The sequence below is a fragment of the Arabidopsis lyrata genome (genome assembly GCF_000004255.2).
Source record: "Arabidopsis lyrata subsp. lyrata unplaced genomic scaffold ARALYscaffold_5, whole genome shotgun sequence".
Lineage (NCBI taxonomy): Eukaryota > Viridiplantae > Streptophyta > Magnoliopsida > Brassicales > Brassicaceae > Arabidopsis > Arabidopsis lyrata.
In genome coordinates this window covers 15896126-15913415 of record NW_003302551.1, presented here as the reverse complement: position 1 = coordinate 15913415, position 17290 = coordinate 15896126, and the positions used below count along the sequence as shown (strand labels likewise).

General features: G+C 41.3%; 2 protein-coding genes across 2 annotated transcripts; both read right to left on the bottom strand.

Annotated features, from left to right (window-relative positions):
- Window positions 1–8811: 8811 nt before the first annotated feature.
- On the bottom strand, window positions 8812–10216 carry LOC110228551 (the record flags this gene model as incomplete). The annotated part of the gene is made up of 3 exons (XM_021026228.1): window positions 8812–8836; window positions 9214–9862; window positions 10117–10216. Coding segments are annotated over 3 exons (774 nt in total), but the record flags the coding sequence as incomplete, so codon positions are not given.
- A 3148-nt stretch (window positions 10217–13364) lies between these two features.
- LOC9312183 (serine carboxypeptidase-like 38) lies at window positions 13365–15930 on the bottom strand. Its single transcript, XM_002876069.2, has 3 exons — window positions 15155–15930; window positions 14865–14972; window positions 13365–14759 (listed from the first exon to the last, which is right to left on the bottom strand). Exons 1-3 carry the CDS (start codon window positions 15495–15497, stop codon window positions 13747–13749), a joined length of 1464 nt encoding a protein of 487 aa, XP_002876115.1. The 5' UTR covers window positions 15498–15930; the 3' UTR covers window positions 13365–13746.
- Between the last annotated feature and the right edge of the window lie 1360 nt (window positions 15931–17290).

The following is a 17290-nucleotide window of genomic DNA, read 5'->3' as shown; positions in this document are numbered from 1 at the left end:
CATGTAAAGGGGGGACCATCTAAAAAAAAGAGAGAAATAATATAGCAATTTTCGTATCAATTTACAAGTTCTTACGTATTCATTTTTGTCCCTCAAGAATAATCTTTCCCATTTAACAAAATACTTGAGTGTGTGAATCCGACTTCCACATTTTGGCGCCGTCTGTGGGGATATCAGGATTCTTGAGTGGGCAGATTTCTTCTTTTCTACATTTCCGAGATAAGCGACAATGTCCGGAGGAGACGCCGTTGAAACATCATTGGCCGAAACCCTCAAAGCTATGCAGCAAACCATGTCGGACATATCACAAAAGTTCTCGGATGTGGAGAAGGCCGTCGATACGTTGCAAACATCCCAGGTATCTCTTAGTCAAAACGTCAATAATATACAAACTCGTGTTCGCTCTTTAAGTGCAGGAAACCCGGTGGGAACCCGAAGAGGGATATTCAACTCGCCAAGTTCCGCTGCACGAAATGAAACCAGCGGACAAACAACTCCCGGTGCTACAAATAATGTAGCTCAGACGTCGGAAGAAGGGACGCAACTCGGGGATGAAGAACAATTTGCAGCTCAGTACGAGCAGGAGAACCTCGACCAGTTCGAGACCATGAAGAAGGTTAGCCAGGAATTAAAAGAAATGAAATCAAAATTTCATCAGGCTACAAGTTCGGAGCCAGACATTAATCGAGTCATTGAAGAAGCAAGGCGAACCCCTTTTATCCCGCGAATTGCAAGTTTGAGGATCAAAGATTCCCGGAAGCTCAAGTTGGACCCTTACAGCGGATTGGAGGATCCAAAAAGCTATCTTGCAGCCTTTCTGATCGCTGCAGGAAGAGTCGAGTTGGATGAAGCTGATGAAGATGCAGGCTATTGCAAGCTGTTTTCGGAGAATCTATGTGGCCAAGCTCTAATGTGGTTCACCCAATTAGAGCCGAGTTCGATCAGCAATTTCGACGAACTGTCAGCCGTGTTCTTAAAGCAATATTCTATCCTTATGGATAAAAGCGTTTCGGATGCCGATCTTTGGAACTTAACGCAAGGATCTAATGAGTCACTTCGAGTTTTCATCACCAAATTCAAAGGGGTGCTATCAAAACTCCCAAGAATCTCACAGCAATCAGCTTTATCTGCCCTACGAAAAGGATTGCGACATGATTCAAGGTTTAAAGAAGACTTAATACTTCATAAACCAGACACAATTCAGGATGCACTCTTCCGCGCAAACAATTGGATGGAGGTAGAAGACGAAAAAGAAAGTTTTGCCAAGCGGAATAAACAAGAAAAGCCGGCAATCACCGTCCCTACCAAGAAGTTCGAGCCTAAAGAGAGCAAAGGACCAAGGAAGTTTGGGTCGCAACCCTTCAACAATTCTGTCGGGAAGCAATTCCAAGGGAAAGGAAGATCAAACACTTGGGTCCGTGATGAAAGTCTATATTGCGACATTCATAAAGTAACCGGACATTTAACCAAGGATTGCAGCGTTCTTAAAAAGCACCTCGCAGAGCTTTGGGCTAGTGGTGATCTTTCTAAATTCGATATAAAAGATTTTGTGAAGGAGTACCACGAAGTAAAGGAAAACTCCAAAGATCAGGATTCCAAAAGACCAAGGTTATCCAACGAGGAAGAACCGAGAAGTTCTAAGGGGAAGATCAATGTGATTATAGGAGGATCCAGATTTTGCGGAGATTCAATAAGTTCAATCAAAAAGCATCGACGAAATGTCTCACTCAAAGCAAGCTTAAGCGAAGAAGTCGATTTTCAAGGTGCATCAATATCATTCGATGAAAAAGAAACACGGCATCTCGAAAAACCGCATGACGATGCTCTAGTCATTACTCTTGATGTCGCAAATTTCGAAGTATCAAGGATCCTTATAGATACAGGCAGTTCGGTCGACTTGATCTTTTTAAGTACTCTAGAAAAAATGGGAATCAGCCGAGGAGACATAGTAGGACCTCCATCTCCGTTAGTTGCATTCACAAGCGAGTCATCCATGTCTCTCGGAACAATCAAGCTCCCAGTCCTTGCCAAGAAGGTATCGAAAATCGTGGACTTCGTTGTCTTCGATAAGCCCGCTGCTTACAACATCATCCTCGGGACTCCCTGGATTTATCGAATGAAAGCAGTCCCCTCTACGTACCATCAATGTATCAAATTTCCAACATCAAATGGGGTGGAAACAATTCGGGGAGATCAAGAAGCTTCACGAACTTGTTACTTAGCTAGCCACCGTATGAAGATTCAATAGCAATTAGCGAAGCCCGCAAAAGAAGGACTAAAAACCAAATTTCCTAGTGGGCAGAAGAAAGAGGATGTGGTAGTCGAAGTGGCACTGGAAGAAGACAAGCCGGACCGGAAAATTAGAATTGGAGCAACCTTGACTGGCCAAATAAAAGAAGCTTTGATCGAACTCTTAAGGAAAAACAAAGCGTCGTTTGCATGGTCAGCAGCGGATATGCCGGGTATAAATCCGGGTATAATTTGTCATGAACTAAACGTAGATCCAAGCTTCAAACCGGTGAAACAAAAAAGAAGAAAGCTTGGGGTCGAGCGGGCAAAAATAGTAAACGACGAAGTGGATAAACTCTTGAAGATAGGGTCCATAAGAGAAGTGCAATATCCGGAGTGGGTAGCAAACACTGTCGTTGTCAAGAAAAAGAATGGGAAAGATAGGGTTTGCATCGACTTTACTGACCTAAATAAAGCGTGTCCCAAAGATAGTTTCCCTCTCCCGCATATAGATCGACTTGTAGAGTCCACCGCTGGAAATGAGCTGTTAACGTTCATGGACGCCTTCTCGGGTTATAATCAGATAATGATGAACCCCGAAGATCAAGAAAAGACGTCATTTATCACAGATAGAGGTATTTACTGTTACAAGGTAATGCCTTTTGGTTTGAAAAATGCAGGAGCAACTTACCAACGGTTGGTGAACAAAATGTTTCACAATCACCTCGGGAAGACTATGGAAGTCTACATAGATGATATGTTGGTTAAATCGTTGAAGAAAGAAGATCATGTTAAGCATTTGGAGGAATGTTTTGATATTCTCAATAAATATCAAATGAAGCTGAATCCGGCGAAGTGCACATTTGGAGTCCCATCCGGAGAATTCCTTGGTTATATTGTGACAGAAAGAGGGATTGAAGCCAATCCAAATCAAATTAACGCCTTTCTAGACATGCCATCTCCGAGAAACTTCAAAGAAGTACAACGGTTGACTGGGCGAATCGCGGCCTTGAATCGTTTTATCTCGAGATCTACAGATAAGTCGTTGCCTTTCTACCAAATTCTAAAAGGGAACAAAGGATTTCTTTGGGATGAGAAGTGTGAAGAAGCTTTTGGGCAGCTTAAGGCATACTTAACCACTCCACCTATACTGTCCAAACCGGAAGTGGATGAAAAACTCTACTTATACGTTTCAGTTTCAAACCACGCGGTTAGTGGAGTCTTGGTTTGGGAAGACCGTGGGGAGCAGAAACCAATTTACTATGTGAGCAAGTCAATGACGGATCCGGAAACCAGATACACAATGATGGAAAAACTTGCACTCGCGGTGGTAACTTCGGCTCGGAAGTTGCGTCCATATTTTCAGTCCCATCCGGTTGAAGTATTAACTAACCAACCACTCAGAACAATACTTCATAGTCCAAGTCAATCCGGACGTTTGGCGAAATGGGCAGTGGAATTAAGCGAGTACGACATAGAGTTTAAAAGCTGGATCAGTATGAAAGCTCAAGTCTTAGCAGATTTCCTGACCGAACTACCAATACCTGGAACGATAGATCAACCGGAGAACCAAACTTGGAAATTACACGTAGATGGGTCTTCAACAAAGCAAGGATCCGGAGTGGGAATTAGGTTGGAATCTCCGACATCAGAAATTCTAGAACAATCGTTCCGATTGTTATTCAATGCCTCTAACAATGAGGCAGAATACGAAGCCCTTATTGCCGGACTTCGGCTAGCACAAGGAGTTGGAGCTAAGGAAATATTGGCTTATTGCGATTCGCAATTAGTAGCTAACCAGTTTAATGGAGACTATGAAGCCAAAGATTCAAGAATGGAAGCTTACCTCGAAGTGGTGAAGGATTTATCTAAAAATTTCTCGAAATTCGAGTTAATCCGCATACCTCGCGGAGAGAATACAACTGCAGATGCACTCGCCGCATTGGCGTCAACATCAGATCCTGAGTTAAAGAGAGTTATTCCGGTAGAGTGCATCTCGGAGCGAAGCATTCAAGACAGCAAGGAAACCCTCGTCGTTACAAGGTCTCGAGCAGCGGCACGTGACCATGGTGAACCAGAGATCGAACCGCCACCCAACAAACGCAGGAAGTCAAAAGGATCAAATACATCTAACAAGGAACCCGTTGTCTTAGCTGAAGAAATGATTCCAGAAACGATGATAGAAACCGAGCCATTACTCGAGGAAAATATTCTTGAACCAAACGAACATCCCGAACCAGAGCCGCGGATATTTCACAAAGTTGACCAAATTCCGGCTAAAGACTGGGGGGCTGACTGGAGGGAGCCAATAAAGCACTACATCACGACAGGCGAGCTCCCAAAGAATAAATGGCAGGCCAGGAAAATGAAAGTCGTTAGCGCGAAATTTTGCCTATCAAAAGATGCGTTATATAGGCGAGGTGTTAGTGACCCTTACCTACTATGCATTTTTGGGCCCGAAGTCGAAATCGTCATGAGCGAAGTGCATGAGGGATTATGTGGAAGTCATTCATCAGGAAGAGCTATGGCTTTTAAAGTTAAAAGAATGGGGTACTTTTGGCCCACTATGATCACAGATTGCGTTAAGTTCGCCCAAAGATGCAAGCGCTGCCAACTCCATGCGCCATTAATCCATCAACCGTCGGAGTTATTCTCTTCCATTTCCGCCCCATACCCGTTTATGAGGTGGTCGATGGACATCATTGGACCATTGCACAAATCAACTCGAGGTGTACAGTACCTTTTAGTCCTCACGGACTACTTTTCGAAATGGATTGAAGCTGAGGCGTATGTCGGTATCAAGGATTCGGCGGTAAAGACTTTTATTTGGAAAAACATTATATGTCGACATGGAGTTCCGTACGAAATAGTCACTGATAATGGACCGCAATTCATTTCACACGAGTTTGATGCCTTTTGTGCGGACTGGGGAATTAAAGTTAGTTATTCTACTCCAAGATATCCGCAAGGAAACGGTCAAGCCGAAGCCGCGAACAAGACGATATTAAGCAATCTCAAGAAACGCTTAAGTCATCTAAAGGGAGGATGGTATGAAGAACTCCAACCCGTCCTGTGGGCTTATCGTACAACCCCTAGGCGACCTACAGGAGAAACTCCATTCTCTTTGGTTTATGGCATGGAAGCGGTAGTACCAGCTGAACTCAACGTGCCCGGACTTCGTCGAACGGAAGCACCGTTAAATGAGGAAGAAAATTCAGCGATGCTTAACGATTCACTGGATACCATAAATGAAAGGCGTGATCAAGCTCTAATTCGGATCCAGAATTACCAACAGGCAGCAGCCCGGTATTACAATTCTAAGGTCAAAAGTAGGCCGTTCTTCGTGGGAGACTATGTATTAAGGCGTGTATTTGACAACATAAAAGAAGAAGGCGCCGGTAAACTCGGTATTAATTGGGAAGGACCTTACGTTATTACCGAAGTGGTTCGGAACGGTGTTTATAGGTTAAAAGACCTAGAAGACAATCCAGTCAAGCGACCTTGGAATGTGATCAACTTAAAAAAGTTTTATGTTTAAAAGCTACATGCATTGTTTATGTACATGAACTACGATTTGGCTTGATCCCGAAATGGGTACGTAGGCAGCTCGAAAACGAGTTCAGCTATTAATAAATTTTTTTTTTGTTTTATTTCTTTATTAAAGGAAGAAGGTTCGGCTATGCGAACATACAAGAGATTGGAAATAAAGCGTTTACAAAAAAAAAAGGGAGGCGAAGTGTCCCTCATCGTACACTTCGAACTACGAAATCCTCGTTGACGAGCAGAACACTTCAATTCCTTGACCAGCAAGATCGAGGATTGACATCATGCAGTCCGGAATTCGAGCAAAGTCGGAGATTCCAAGCTCAATCCACTCTCCGGGGTGAGATTCAAGAATGTAAAGATTTCTTGACACCGTAGTAAGTCTGCGTTGCATCCGGTTAATCCTCTTCCGGAGTCTCCTCTTTTCCGACGTAAGCTTCCGGTGTTGAAGTTCAAGTGTTTCTATGAACGCCGTCGCTGTTCCTTGGTCTCTGACTGAGAGATTCCTGATCAAAGCACAGGGGGCTCGGATCTGAGATCTCGAGAAGCCGCGAAGTGGAGGAGGCTGCCTGTTGGGCTCACTTGGAACATCTTCATTCATCATTCCGATTCTGGAGAAGTCGGGCATAGATTCTGAACAGCGTAGATTGAACTCCATGCCTGCTAAAATAAAAAAATGGTGAGGAATAAAGGGGGGTTGAACCTATAATTTATAGGAACCCCATATCCCTAGCAAGCTACGGATTCTATCCAAGTAATGGAATGATTCGCGGAGAGATTTATGCCCTCGAACGGATCCTGCATTAAAAGATGCATCTCGAAGAGTATTTGGAAAAGAAGGAAAGTAGCAAATATTTCCATAAATAAAAAAGGGCCGAAGCCCATTACGAGTTTTTGTTTTTAAAAAAAAAAGAGAAGAGAGAAGCGAAGAAATTGGAGAACATTTATGGGAGAGGCTCAGGAACAGGCTCCTTCATCGCCGGTTTAGTCCTCGAAGTGGACGCCTTGTTTTTGGCATCCACTTCGGAACGATCCCGAAGGCGTTTCCGGCAGTCGCTGGCCTCCTCCTCCAAGTCCTCTTCCTCTTCATCGTCGGATGGAGTGACGAAGACGGGGGCGTTCGCAGGGCCCGGGATCCCTCTAGCGCGGAGATACATCCGAAGCATCTTCGGGATCTCAGCAACGGAGTCGAAGTTCCGCCACTCCCATTGAAAGGGGTCGCTTTCCAAGGCCCGTATCTTCCTCTCCACTCGAGCGATGCGAGCCTCGAGTGTTTGCCTTTTGAGGCCCAGCCGCTGCCTCTCTTCACATAGCCGGCGGTGCTTGTCGGCGACCTAACATAAAAGAGTGAATAATATGAAGCAAAAAGTTTTTAAGCCAAAAACTTTAAATATTTACCTTATCGATGAAGTCGCAAGCTTCTTTCTTCTCCTTTGAAGGGAAGTGAAAGACGGCGTGAGGAAAGAGAACGCCGGCCGGTTCAAAGCCGTCGCCGGATAAGAAGAGGGGACTGCCGGGAGCGATGGGGGCTACTTCTTCGTTTTCCATCCTTAGAATATTTCTCAAGTGAGATTCTATAGTCATGTTTAATAAAGCCTAGAGGTAGGTAAGCCTTTACTTATAATGATTTAGGGTTTGTCTTGGAAACATAAATTCATTAATGATAGCGTGCCCAAGTGGTTTAAACCATTTTTGGAAAATCGAGAAAAGGCAATTATTACATTAAAAGACGCGCCGTTCTCTTTAAGAAGGGAAAAAGCAACCGTCGCATCAACTGCAAAAGTTTCTAAGGCCCAAGCCTAACAAGTTTACCGAGTTGACTAAACCCGAAGTGGGGAACTCGCTTTAAGCCGAGCTCAGTTCTCGCATTCTAAAGAGAAAGGTCTGATCAGCCTATAAAAATCTCGAAAGCATTGCCACAAGGCCACAAAAGGTTAAAAGCGGACTTTGCAAACCCGCATTTAATTTTAACCAAGCCCCCTTGGGTCACAACCTAGAAAGGTTTAAAAGCCTCCTCAGGCAAATATCTTGTTCAAAAGAGAATAATAATAAAGCCTCCTTAGGCAAAAATAATTGTGAAATTAAGTCTTAAAAATAAAGAGACAATCCCCAAGTCAAAGTGGACACAGCCACTACGGAGCAGCAGCTACCTCGGAGTCCGGCTCAACAGTCGAAGCTTCATTCACGTCCTTGGCAGCTGCTTGATCAGATGAAGTTTCCTGACCACCCTCCACGGTACAACCAACCTCCGGAGTGACCTCCGACACCATAGGAGCTACGGGCGGGACAACGTCCTCCGCCCCACTTGAGCCTAGGAATAATAATTCCAGTCAACCAAAGGTGCAAGAAAAGGAAAGGTAATAAATGTCAGGAGCCAAGCATTACCTGCCCAGTCTAGACCTGATTCGCTTATAGGAGGCGATTCGGTGAAGAATTCCTCGAAGTCCTGAGGGTTGAAGGTCGAAGTAGGAAGAGCTGCCAAGCGACTTCGCTTTTCAGAAAGATTAGCCGATAGTTCAGTTCTCTCTTGATCCTCGGAGAAATCCGCATCATGGATTTGATCCAGCAGGATCAGGTTGCTCTCGTGCTCCTTGATGTCAGATTCCAGGTCAGACCTAGCCTTCTCAGTCTGCATGAATCGGATGGCCCCTTGGATCAACTCCATCCCGCGTCCCTTGACCTCTTTTCTGGCTTTTGACGCCGACTTCGCCAACTCGGAGTCACGCAATTTGGCGATCGCCTTGTACTTCGCGTTGAGCTCGATGAGTTGGTTGTTCAGGGAATCAGCGTTTGATTCAGACTCTTGCAGCCTACCTTGAATACCAGAAAACTCTTCCTGGAGTTTGAAGTTCTGGTCGTACTGACCCTGCAGCTCCCCCTTTATTTGCGCAAGCTCGGATGTTAAATTGTCGACTTTGTCCTCCAGATCATGCTTGGAGCCGGCAGAAGAACTGAGTTCGGCCTCAAGGGCGGAGAGTTTCTTCGTCAACATGTCAATCTCCTTCTCCCGGCCAATGACCAACCCTTCGTAATGTTCGATCATGTCGTTAAATTCGCTTTGAGCCTGGCGTTATACATGAACCCGGGATGATAAGTCAGTTCGCAGAATGGCAATACAATAAAAAATATACATAAAAGAAAGCGGGACTAACCCGAGATGAGTGATGCGCGTGAAGCAAATAACGTTCACGAATCGCGGGGCGCCATTTGTTGAAATCTGGCAAGATCGAACCAGAACGGGTCTTGAAGCATCGGAAGACGCTGCCTTCTGTCTCCATAGCTGCGAAGAAGGAAGAATTGTAAAAATTGGAATTTTAATAAAGACGAAGGTTTAAGTGTGTGTAAATCACCAAACCTGAAAGCGATTTGACTTGAGGTACAAGAGCAGGCTTCAGCCTCGAGGGAGCATCTCGAGATTCAGAATCTCCTTTTTTCGGAGACGCGCTCCGGGCGGTCTTTCCACTATCAGGCTGGGAAGAGGAAGACATGTCAACCGGTCGTGGAGGACCCATTGGTTCAGAAGGAGGGGATGACCGAGGTGAGCGGTCAGTCCGGGTCCTTGACTTTTCCCTCTGCGGGGAAAGATCACTACGAGAGGACCTGTCTCTCTTTCGGCGAACCAAGTTCTTAATTGGCTCGTTACTAAAATCATCCCGGGAAGGACGAGGTGAATCACGGCGAGGAGATCGATCCCTCCGAGGAGAACGTGAGTCGCGACGATCTCGACGAGGAGTTAATCTGAAGGAAGCAACAGATCGAGCTCCCTCAGTACTGCCATCATCGACCAGCAAGGTCCTACTATAGTCCTTCTTGTCAATAGAAGTCGCGAGAAACTTTTTCTTCTCTTCGCAAGCTTCAGCCATCGGCTTGGAAAGCAACTTTCGCTTGGCCGCAAGGGCCCGAGATGACATTCCCTGAGTTGAGGGAGGGGGAGGAATTTGGTGAAGATGACCAGGCGGACTCATCCTGAGTCTGTGGTTAGCCTCTATGAATCGTTCGAGAGTGAAGGAATTCCAAAGGGTTTCCCCTTCAAGAATTATTTTGAAGAATTCGATGAACTCTTCAGATGGGAGATTGGAAGCGATGAAAGCTGCGAAATGAAACAACGATGTTAGTTAATAAAGATAGAGAAACAACCGGGAAAGATACGGGCGACCTAATCTCTACCAGGTTTCGCCGACCACTTCGAAGGGAGGAAATCTGCAAGATTTCCAACCGAAGCGGGAGTTTTCTTAATCAAGAACCAAGGATGATGCCAATTTTCATCCTTGTTTGGAAGATGCGAAATGATGTTCCTGTTGGCGTTAGGATATGCTGAGAAATACCCCGTTTTCTTCGACGAACTTCTCACGCTTAGAAGCTCATTTAATTCGGCAACTCCGATAACGTAACCGGCCTCCGCCGCGATTGTTATAATGCCGAGAATTGTGCGGAGAAGATTGGGGGTTAATTGAGGAAGAGCGATTTCAAGAGCCGCTAGGTATAAAATTAGGGCTTCGGGAAGAGGAAAGGTAAGCCCGCAACCCTTGAAATAAATCTCATACACACAGAAGTAACCATTGCGATGGTTCTCTGGAGATTCTGTGGGGGAAGCTATTTGTGCTTCAGCCATAATTTCCGGCGGAATCCGGCAAAGCTCTTTCAACCGCTCTAGGGATTGAAGAGTACAAGTGGACCTATAGTGCGGACCGGCAATGTCACCAGGGCGGGTGCACTCATCGTTACTAGAACGCCTCTCGTCGAAAGACGGAGACTCGGGTCTATCGGAATCAGAAGTCATTGGAAAGAAAAATTCAAGATCCGGCGAGGAAGGGTTTTGTGAAGGAACGAAGAGAGAGGTTTTGATTAAAGTACAAAAGTAAAAGAAGAGAGTAATGGTGAAAAGAAGTTACCTCAAGCTAATGATGAAACCGCCTCGGAAGTTGTGTGGGAAGTGGGAAGGTTTTTTCCCGTTTTAATAGTAAATTAATCAATATACGGTCATAATGATGACAGATGTCACTCGGTTTAAAAAGGATAGTGCCAAAATTAAAGGAGTGATGGGACTTTCGGCGGGAAATCAGAAAGATTCTCGAGCACAATCTTTGGCCACTTGAGCATTTAAAGTCCTCCGAACTGGAATAAACACTTCGAAGAACTTGGGGGGCTAATTGTTGGTGTCGGATCCCGCACCAGAAGTACGAGACCAACCAAAGATTGCCACGTAATCAGGATAATGGCCCATAAAGGATTAAGCCCATTGGACCCGCGAGCCGAAAGGATGGACGAAGTGGTTGTCACCATTTAGATAACCCGAAGTGACTGCACTATGACGCGAGTTCGGTGTAGAAGACACGGGTAAGTCGGTTCGAAGACATTTGGGCCAGAAGAGGCGAGGCCCGTGAAGATCAGAGTCAACTCAAATTCAAACGTTGAGCATTAAAGCCGAAGAATCAAAACGGACACATTTAAGAAGGAATAATTGTACTTAATTACTCATTTTAAATGTCGTTTAGCTATGTATAAATATAGAGGCCAGTGGCCATGTAAAGGGGGGACCATCTAAAAAAAAGAGAGAAATAATATAGCAATTTTCGTATCAATTTACAAGTTCTTACGTATTCATTTTTGTCCCTCAAGAATAATCTTTCCCATTTAACAAAATACTTGAGTGTGTGAATCCGACTTCCACAAAGATGAAGTATAATGATTAAAAATTAATTGTTATTTTCATGATTCACAAAATTTAATAAATACTTATTATCTTGTTGAATAATTATAAAATCATATTCAAGAAATCTTTATAAATTGAAAATTAAACTTCTTTGGTAAGCTATAGGTATGAAAATATCATAATTTCGATTTAATCTAATTAAATTAAAATTATTTACATGAATTTCATATCTATTTAATTTACACGACCAGAATAAAAAAATCTATTTAATTTACACGACCAAAATAAAAATATCAATTTAATTTATAAAACAGATAGGTTATTTGTGAAATTTTTTCTAGAAATCTTTAAAAGCAAGTAAAATATCTTTCAATTAATGATAATTGGCTAAAATGAGCGAAATTAATGACAAAAACGTTGATTGTTATGGAATTAGTCCCAAAAATATATGAACAAATTTATTATACGTAATTAATGTATAATATTGTTTGGAATATGCTTTTATTATTAGTTACCATAAGTACAATCAGATTTTATTTGATTTCCATAAATATTTGATTTTATTTCGATTTTTCATTATTAATTCGAATTTATATTCCAAAAAAATTTCAAAGATCCGATTTCAGAATTTCGGGTCAATTTTCTGATTTTAACCCGACCCATTTTCATTTGTACTTCTCTTTTAATAGTATAGAGATTTGTAAATAATTATAAAAGTTGTCTCGTCTCCAATAAAAAAGCATCGAATTTCTTGAAAGTTTTCTTTTAAATGTAATGTGCACGCTACTACAATCGAATAGTATGTCAATGAAAAATGTCTTACCTCATTAGGAATACATGCTATTACTTATTCAGTTATTTTAAACAAGAATTGATTTGGTTTGTTCAAAGTTAACTAATCATAACTAAACAAAGATGACAAACTAAGACTTATCAAAGCATAAGCAAACATAAAACATAAGGATAAATGAGTTTAACTAAGTTTATCTCTTAGCTTTAATATAATGAATTGAAATTTGTTGAGGTAAATATAAGAAAATGCCAAAAAAAAAAAAAAAAAAACTTTAGGTCTGGTCACGGTGATTGTGTTCAAAATACTTCGAATGCAAGAATAGAGAATGCGGATCGGGGTGTTTCACATCTCCCCCTTCTCCTCTTTGGATCCCCTCATTTGTTGATCAGACCGCAAGACCAAAAGATACAAATGATCAAATCCAATACATGTCAACGATAGTTTCGCAGCGGAAGTCGCCTTGCGTTTTGGTGGGTGGTGCAGCGAGTGAAAGGCGAGTTGCGGCGTTGTGTAAGGGGCCTTTGTGGCTTTGGCGGTGGTCCGTTTTCGTTATCCTCCCTTCACCGGATCGAAGATGGGTCTGATTCCGGCGACTGGAAGCTCCCGACGATGTGAGAAGATGGCTAGCGGCCGATATAGAGGACATCTCTGTCTAGGGTTTCCTGATCTGTTGCGTAGGATGTACCGGTCTTAACCGGGGTTTGTCTGATTTCAATTTTGTTAACCGCTCCTTTATTCCCGGTTTGAGGTTAATTAATATATTATATTAAATAAAACTTATAAAAAAAAAAGTTACCAAATGTGTATTGACTTTAACTCTTTTGAAGAAAACAAATTTTTCAGTAACAATGATCATGAAATTTATGAATGGAGAAAAAAAGCAATGAAATAAACAAAAGAGCATTAAATTTATAAATTCAAGAAGTTATTTTTGGAAGGCAAACAATGCATTTTTGATTTTTGATTTTTTTTTTTTTGTCAACATTTGGACCACAACTGGCCGGTCCATTAGCCTAATTCCTACAAATTGTAGGATCGGAGACTCGATCCCTGGTGTGATGGTGTCTGTCTTCCGTGGACTTGCCACTAGACCAAGATCACTTCACCAATGCATTTTTGATTGAGAAGTGTGTATGTGCATGGCTACAGGCTACTGCTGTATTAATCTTATTGTTTGATGATGTCGCATTATGTTTGGTTGACAATAACTAACTAATGTATAATTTGTTGAGCATGAGTGTTGTATGTGCATTTAGAAGTTAGAATTTAAGATCATTGTTATTGTTCCTTTTTAATACAAAACATGTACTTACTTTTTTAACATTTTTATTTATTGTGTAAGTAAACTTTTATGATATAATAAAATTGATTTGCAGTTTAAAAAAAAGTAATATCTTTGGTTAATATACTACCAAAATATGTAAATATGGCTATCTGAGTAGAATATTGACTTTAATTACAAGAAACATCATATTCATGTATAGACCAAGTATTTTGTTCAGTCAATAGAGGTGGTACAAGTTAGAGATCAGGGTGTTTGAGGGAGAGGAGTGTTACGGATAAAGCTGGTAAAGATATTCAGAGCATGTATAGGTTGGTCCGTAGGAACCATATGACCTGCTCCTTTCACAGTTGCATACGTCAAGTTCCCTTTGTAATCCTCTGTGAACCCTCCCAGCTGTCCTCCGGTAAACCACGGACGCCATTCCTTTACAACCGTTAGATTCATCTCCTTCAGCACGGCCACTGTAGCTGTAAACGGAACCGCCAGGTCCACGTCTCCACTGTAGATCATGACTCGGACACCCTTACCCATCAGCTCGTGAAGGATAGGAATCATTGAGGCATCTTTATCAGTTTCGTTCCATAAATAATTCAAGTCTTCATTGCAAGACTTCCACTCGTACGGTAATTTTGTGGTGTTGGCATGCATCGCTTCTTGAACATTTTCTCTGTTAAGATAAGCCTTCACGTAGTTGCTTCTGCACGGATCAACCTCCATTATTGTGGTGCATTTCTTGGGTTCGCTGCTCAACGTGGAGTTTTGGCACACAAGAGCGTATATGTTGTAAATGTCCAAGACTTTGCTGTCTGTATAATCAAATTTAGCCACCATTATCTTTGTGCATTCTTCCATATTGAATGAGTCGCCAAGGCAGACTTTATTGGACTCTTCAATATCTTTTTGGGTAACCAAACCATGGCTTAACATAAATTCGTTTTCATTATCATGCTCGGTAAGTACGTCCAGACCTGGATTACCAATCAAAATGCCTTGTAGATTGATGAAGGTTTGCTTGTTACGGTGAAGGATGATCTGGGCAAGTTCGGGAATATAGTGACCGGCGTAACTCTCACCGGCGATGTAAATTTCTCTTCCTTTATATTCCGGAAACCTTTCAAGCCAATTCACAAAGAACATGTAGTTATCCTCTGCAGTCAGCTTGTCCCCTTGTTCCCCAAATTTCTCCGCATCAAATGGAGTACTCGAGTACGAGAATCCTACAGTTACCGGCCCTTCGAAGAACAACATGTTCGCCTCTGCAAATCCATACACACTCGCATTCTTATTGATCTCATTACATCTTGTGAATATTATATACTTAAATTTCTAATTATTATATTTTTCTAAAGGTATATACGTACCGTTGTTCCATGAATACGGATTGCGGAAAAGCGTTTTGCCGTCGCTATGTACGCGGAATGGACCAAGCTCTTCAAATGCCCCAAGTCCTACAGATGAGCAGGCAGGTCCTGTATTTTAAAAATAAGTTTGTACTTAGTTTAATTCTCAATGGCTAGAGGAAAATATACATCCTCAAAAACTAGATGGGAGAAGACTTATCTTTTCAAGATTTTAGAAATGTCTAATTATAAAATATAAGTAATTCTAATAAAAAAAGAGTTTGTTTAGAAAATAAATATTCTCTATGTACCTCCGTTGAACCAAAGCACAAGAGGAGTAGATTTATTGGGTTTGATGGCTTCCACGAAATAATAGTACAAAAACCGACTGGCGGGTTCGTTTACGGCCACATAACCGCCATATTGTCTGAAACTAACGGAAGGTTGTCCGGGGAGCTGCTTGATTAGATCTTTCTCCTTAAGCGAAAGCACATTTTCGCGACGAATAGAATTGAAGTGGCTTGTGTCACCTGACAATCCAACTCCTCGCTTATGACTTGGAAAACGTGTTTGGCTACTACAATGGATTTGTAATGCTAGAGACAATAATAGGAAAATACAAGCGGTCAGGGACCAATCATGTCGTTTTCCCATTCTAAATACAAAGTTGGAGTTGGATTAATTGAAGAAACGAGAGAGATGAAAGGTTTAAAAAATGAACGGCAGCATTTTATAGTTATATTTTTGGCTGTTGACAACTATTTTTTACCAAATAGTGGAGTTTTTAAACGATCAGTTCTTTGTTTTTAGTTAGCAAAACAATATATCTTTTTAACTAACTTCTTGAGAGTAAATTTAAAAACCCTATAGTTTGGGTTTCTTCCAAAAGTAGGGAAAAAAAAACACATAAAAAAATCAAGACACGGTGGCAAAAGAAAAAAAACAACTTGCAACGTAAATTCGATGTCCCTGCTTCCTTCTTCACAAAGTCTGAGTCATGTCATATTAATTTAGATAAAGACTAAATATCTTTGTGGTTAAATCAGGCTCAGAAATAATCTGGCCATTCTCGTTTGTAGTATTCTTCTCTTCATTTTTTGTTTTTTGTTTTTTTTTTATTATTTATAATTAATAAGTGGTTTGGTTACATCTCCTTAGGCCAGAAAGCACATCGTTTTATATAGACCCTTACAATTTTAATGAAGGATATTTTTGTTTTACTTATGAGGAATGAAGAGGAAAACACATGTGTGAAATTTGGAAACAAATAAACTTATCACTTTAAATGTTGTAAACTTTGAGGACTCATAATGAATAGTATAACATTACTCTTTAGTTTTTTTTTATTCCAAATTAGCCATCAATTAATGTCATTGTCAGTTAGTGTAATGCACATTTTCGTCCAATGTAGCTGAAACATCCGTAACCTTTAGAAAGTCGTACATATGATTGTACTTGAAGTTTACCATATTCTCACCAATATCAAAGTCAATCAAGAAATAGTGAAAATACTTCTCTTTGGTGGTTAATAAGAGTTGTACGTTTGTAGTTTGGAAACAATTTAGATTTTTTTTTTCTGAATGCATCTTGCTTCATACGTTCGATTGATCATTTAAATTTATGTTTTCGACTCCAATAAACTCATGAATGAATGTACTAATTAGTAGTATTGTTTATTATAAGGTTTAATGACATCACTTGGTGTAGTTTGATGATTTTAGTATTTGTTTGTTTGACAGTTAATAATTCGTGTAACTTGTAGAATGTTGCATCACAATAAATATGTAATATACATGGGCATTTAGAACATAAGATCACTGATTATAAGACGTGCAATTTGCAAAGGCGGGAAATTCATATAGTTTTTTTTTTGTTGGTATCAATTCAACCACTGGACCAAAGTGTCTTATTCAGTTTATAGAGGTGGTACAATAAGTTACAAATCAGGGTGTTTGAGGTAGAGGAGTGTTACGAAGAAAGCTGGTAAAGACTAAAGAGATTAAGAGCATGTATAGGTTGGTCCTTAGGCACATCATGACCTGCTCCTTTCACAGTTGCATACGTAAAATTCCCTTGGTAATCTTGTGTGAACCCTCCCAGCTGTCCTCCGGTAAACCACGGACGCCATTCCTTTACAATCGTTAGATTCATCTTCTTCAGCACGTCCATTGTAGATGAAAATGGAACTGCCAGGTCCAAATCTCCATTGTACACCCAGACTCGGACACCCTCACTCATCAGCTCGTGGAGGATAGGAATCATTGAGGCGGAATGAGATTCTTCGCTCCAACCTTTAAGGGTATCATCATTACATAAGTGTATATGGTAATCTCACTACATAATTTAAGATGAAGAGTATGAGGCAATCAATCATGTTTTGAACAAAGATTTTTAGTGTGTAATTGGTGACTTTAATGACATCCTCATCAATGATGAAACTTTGGCGG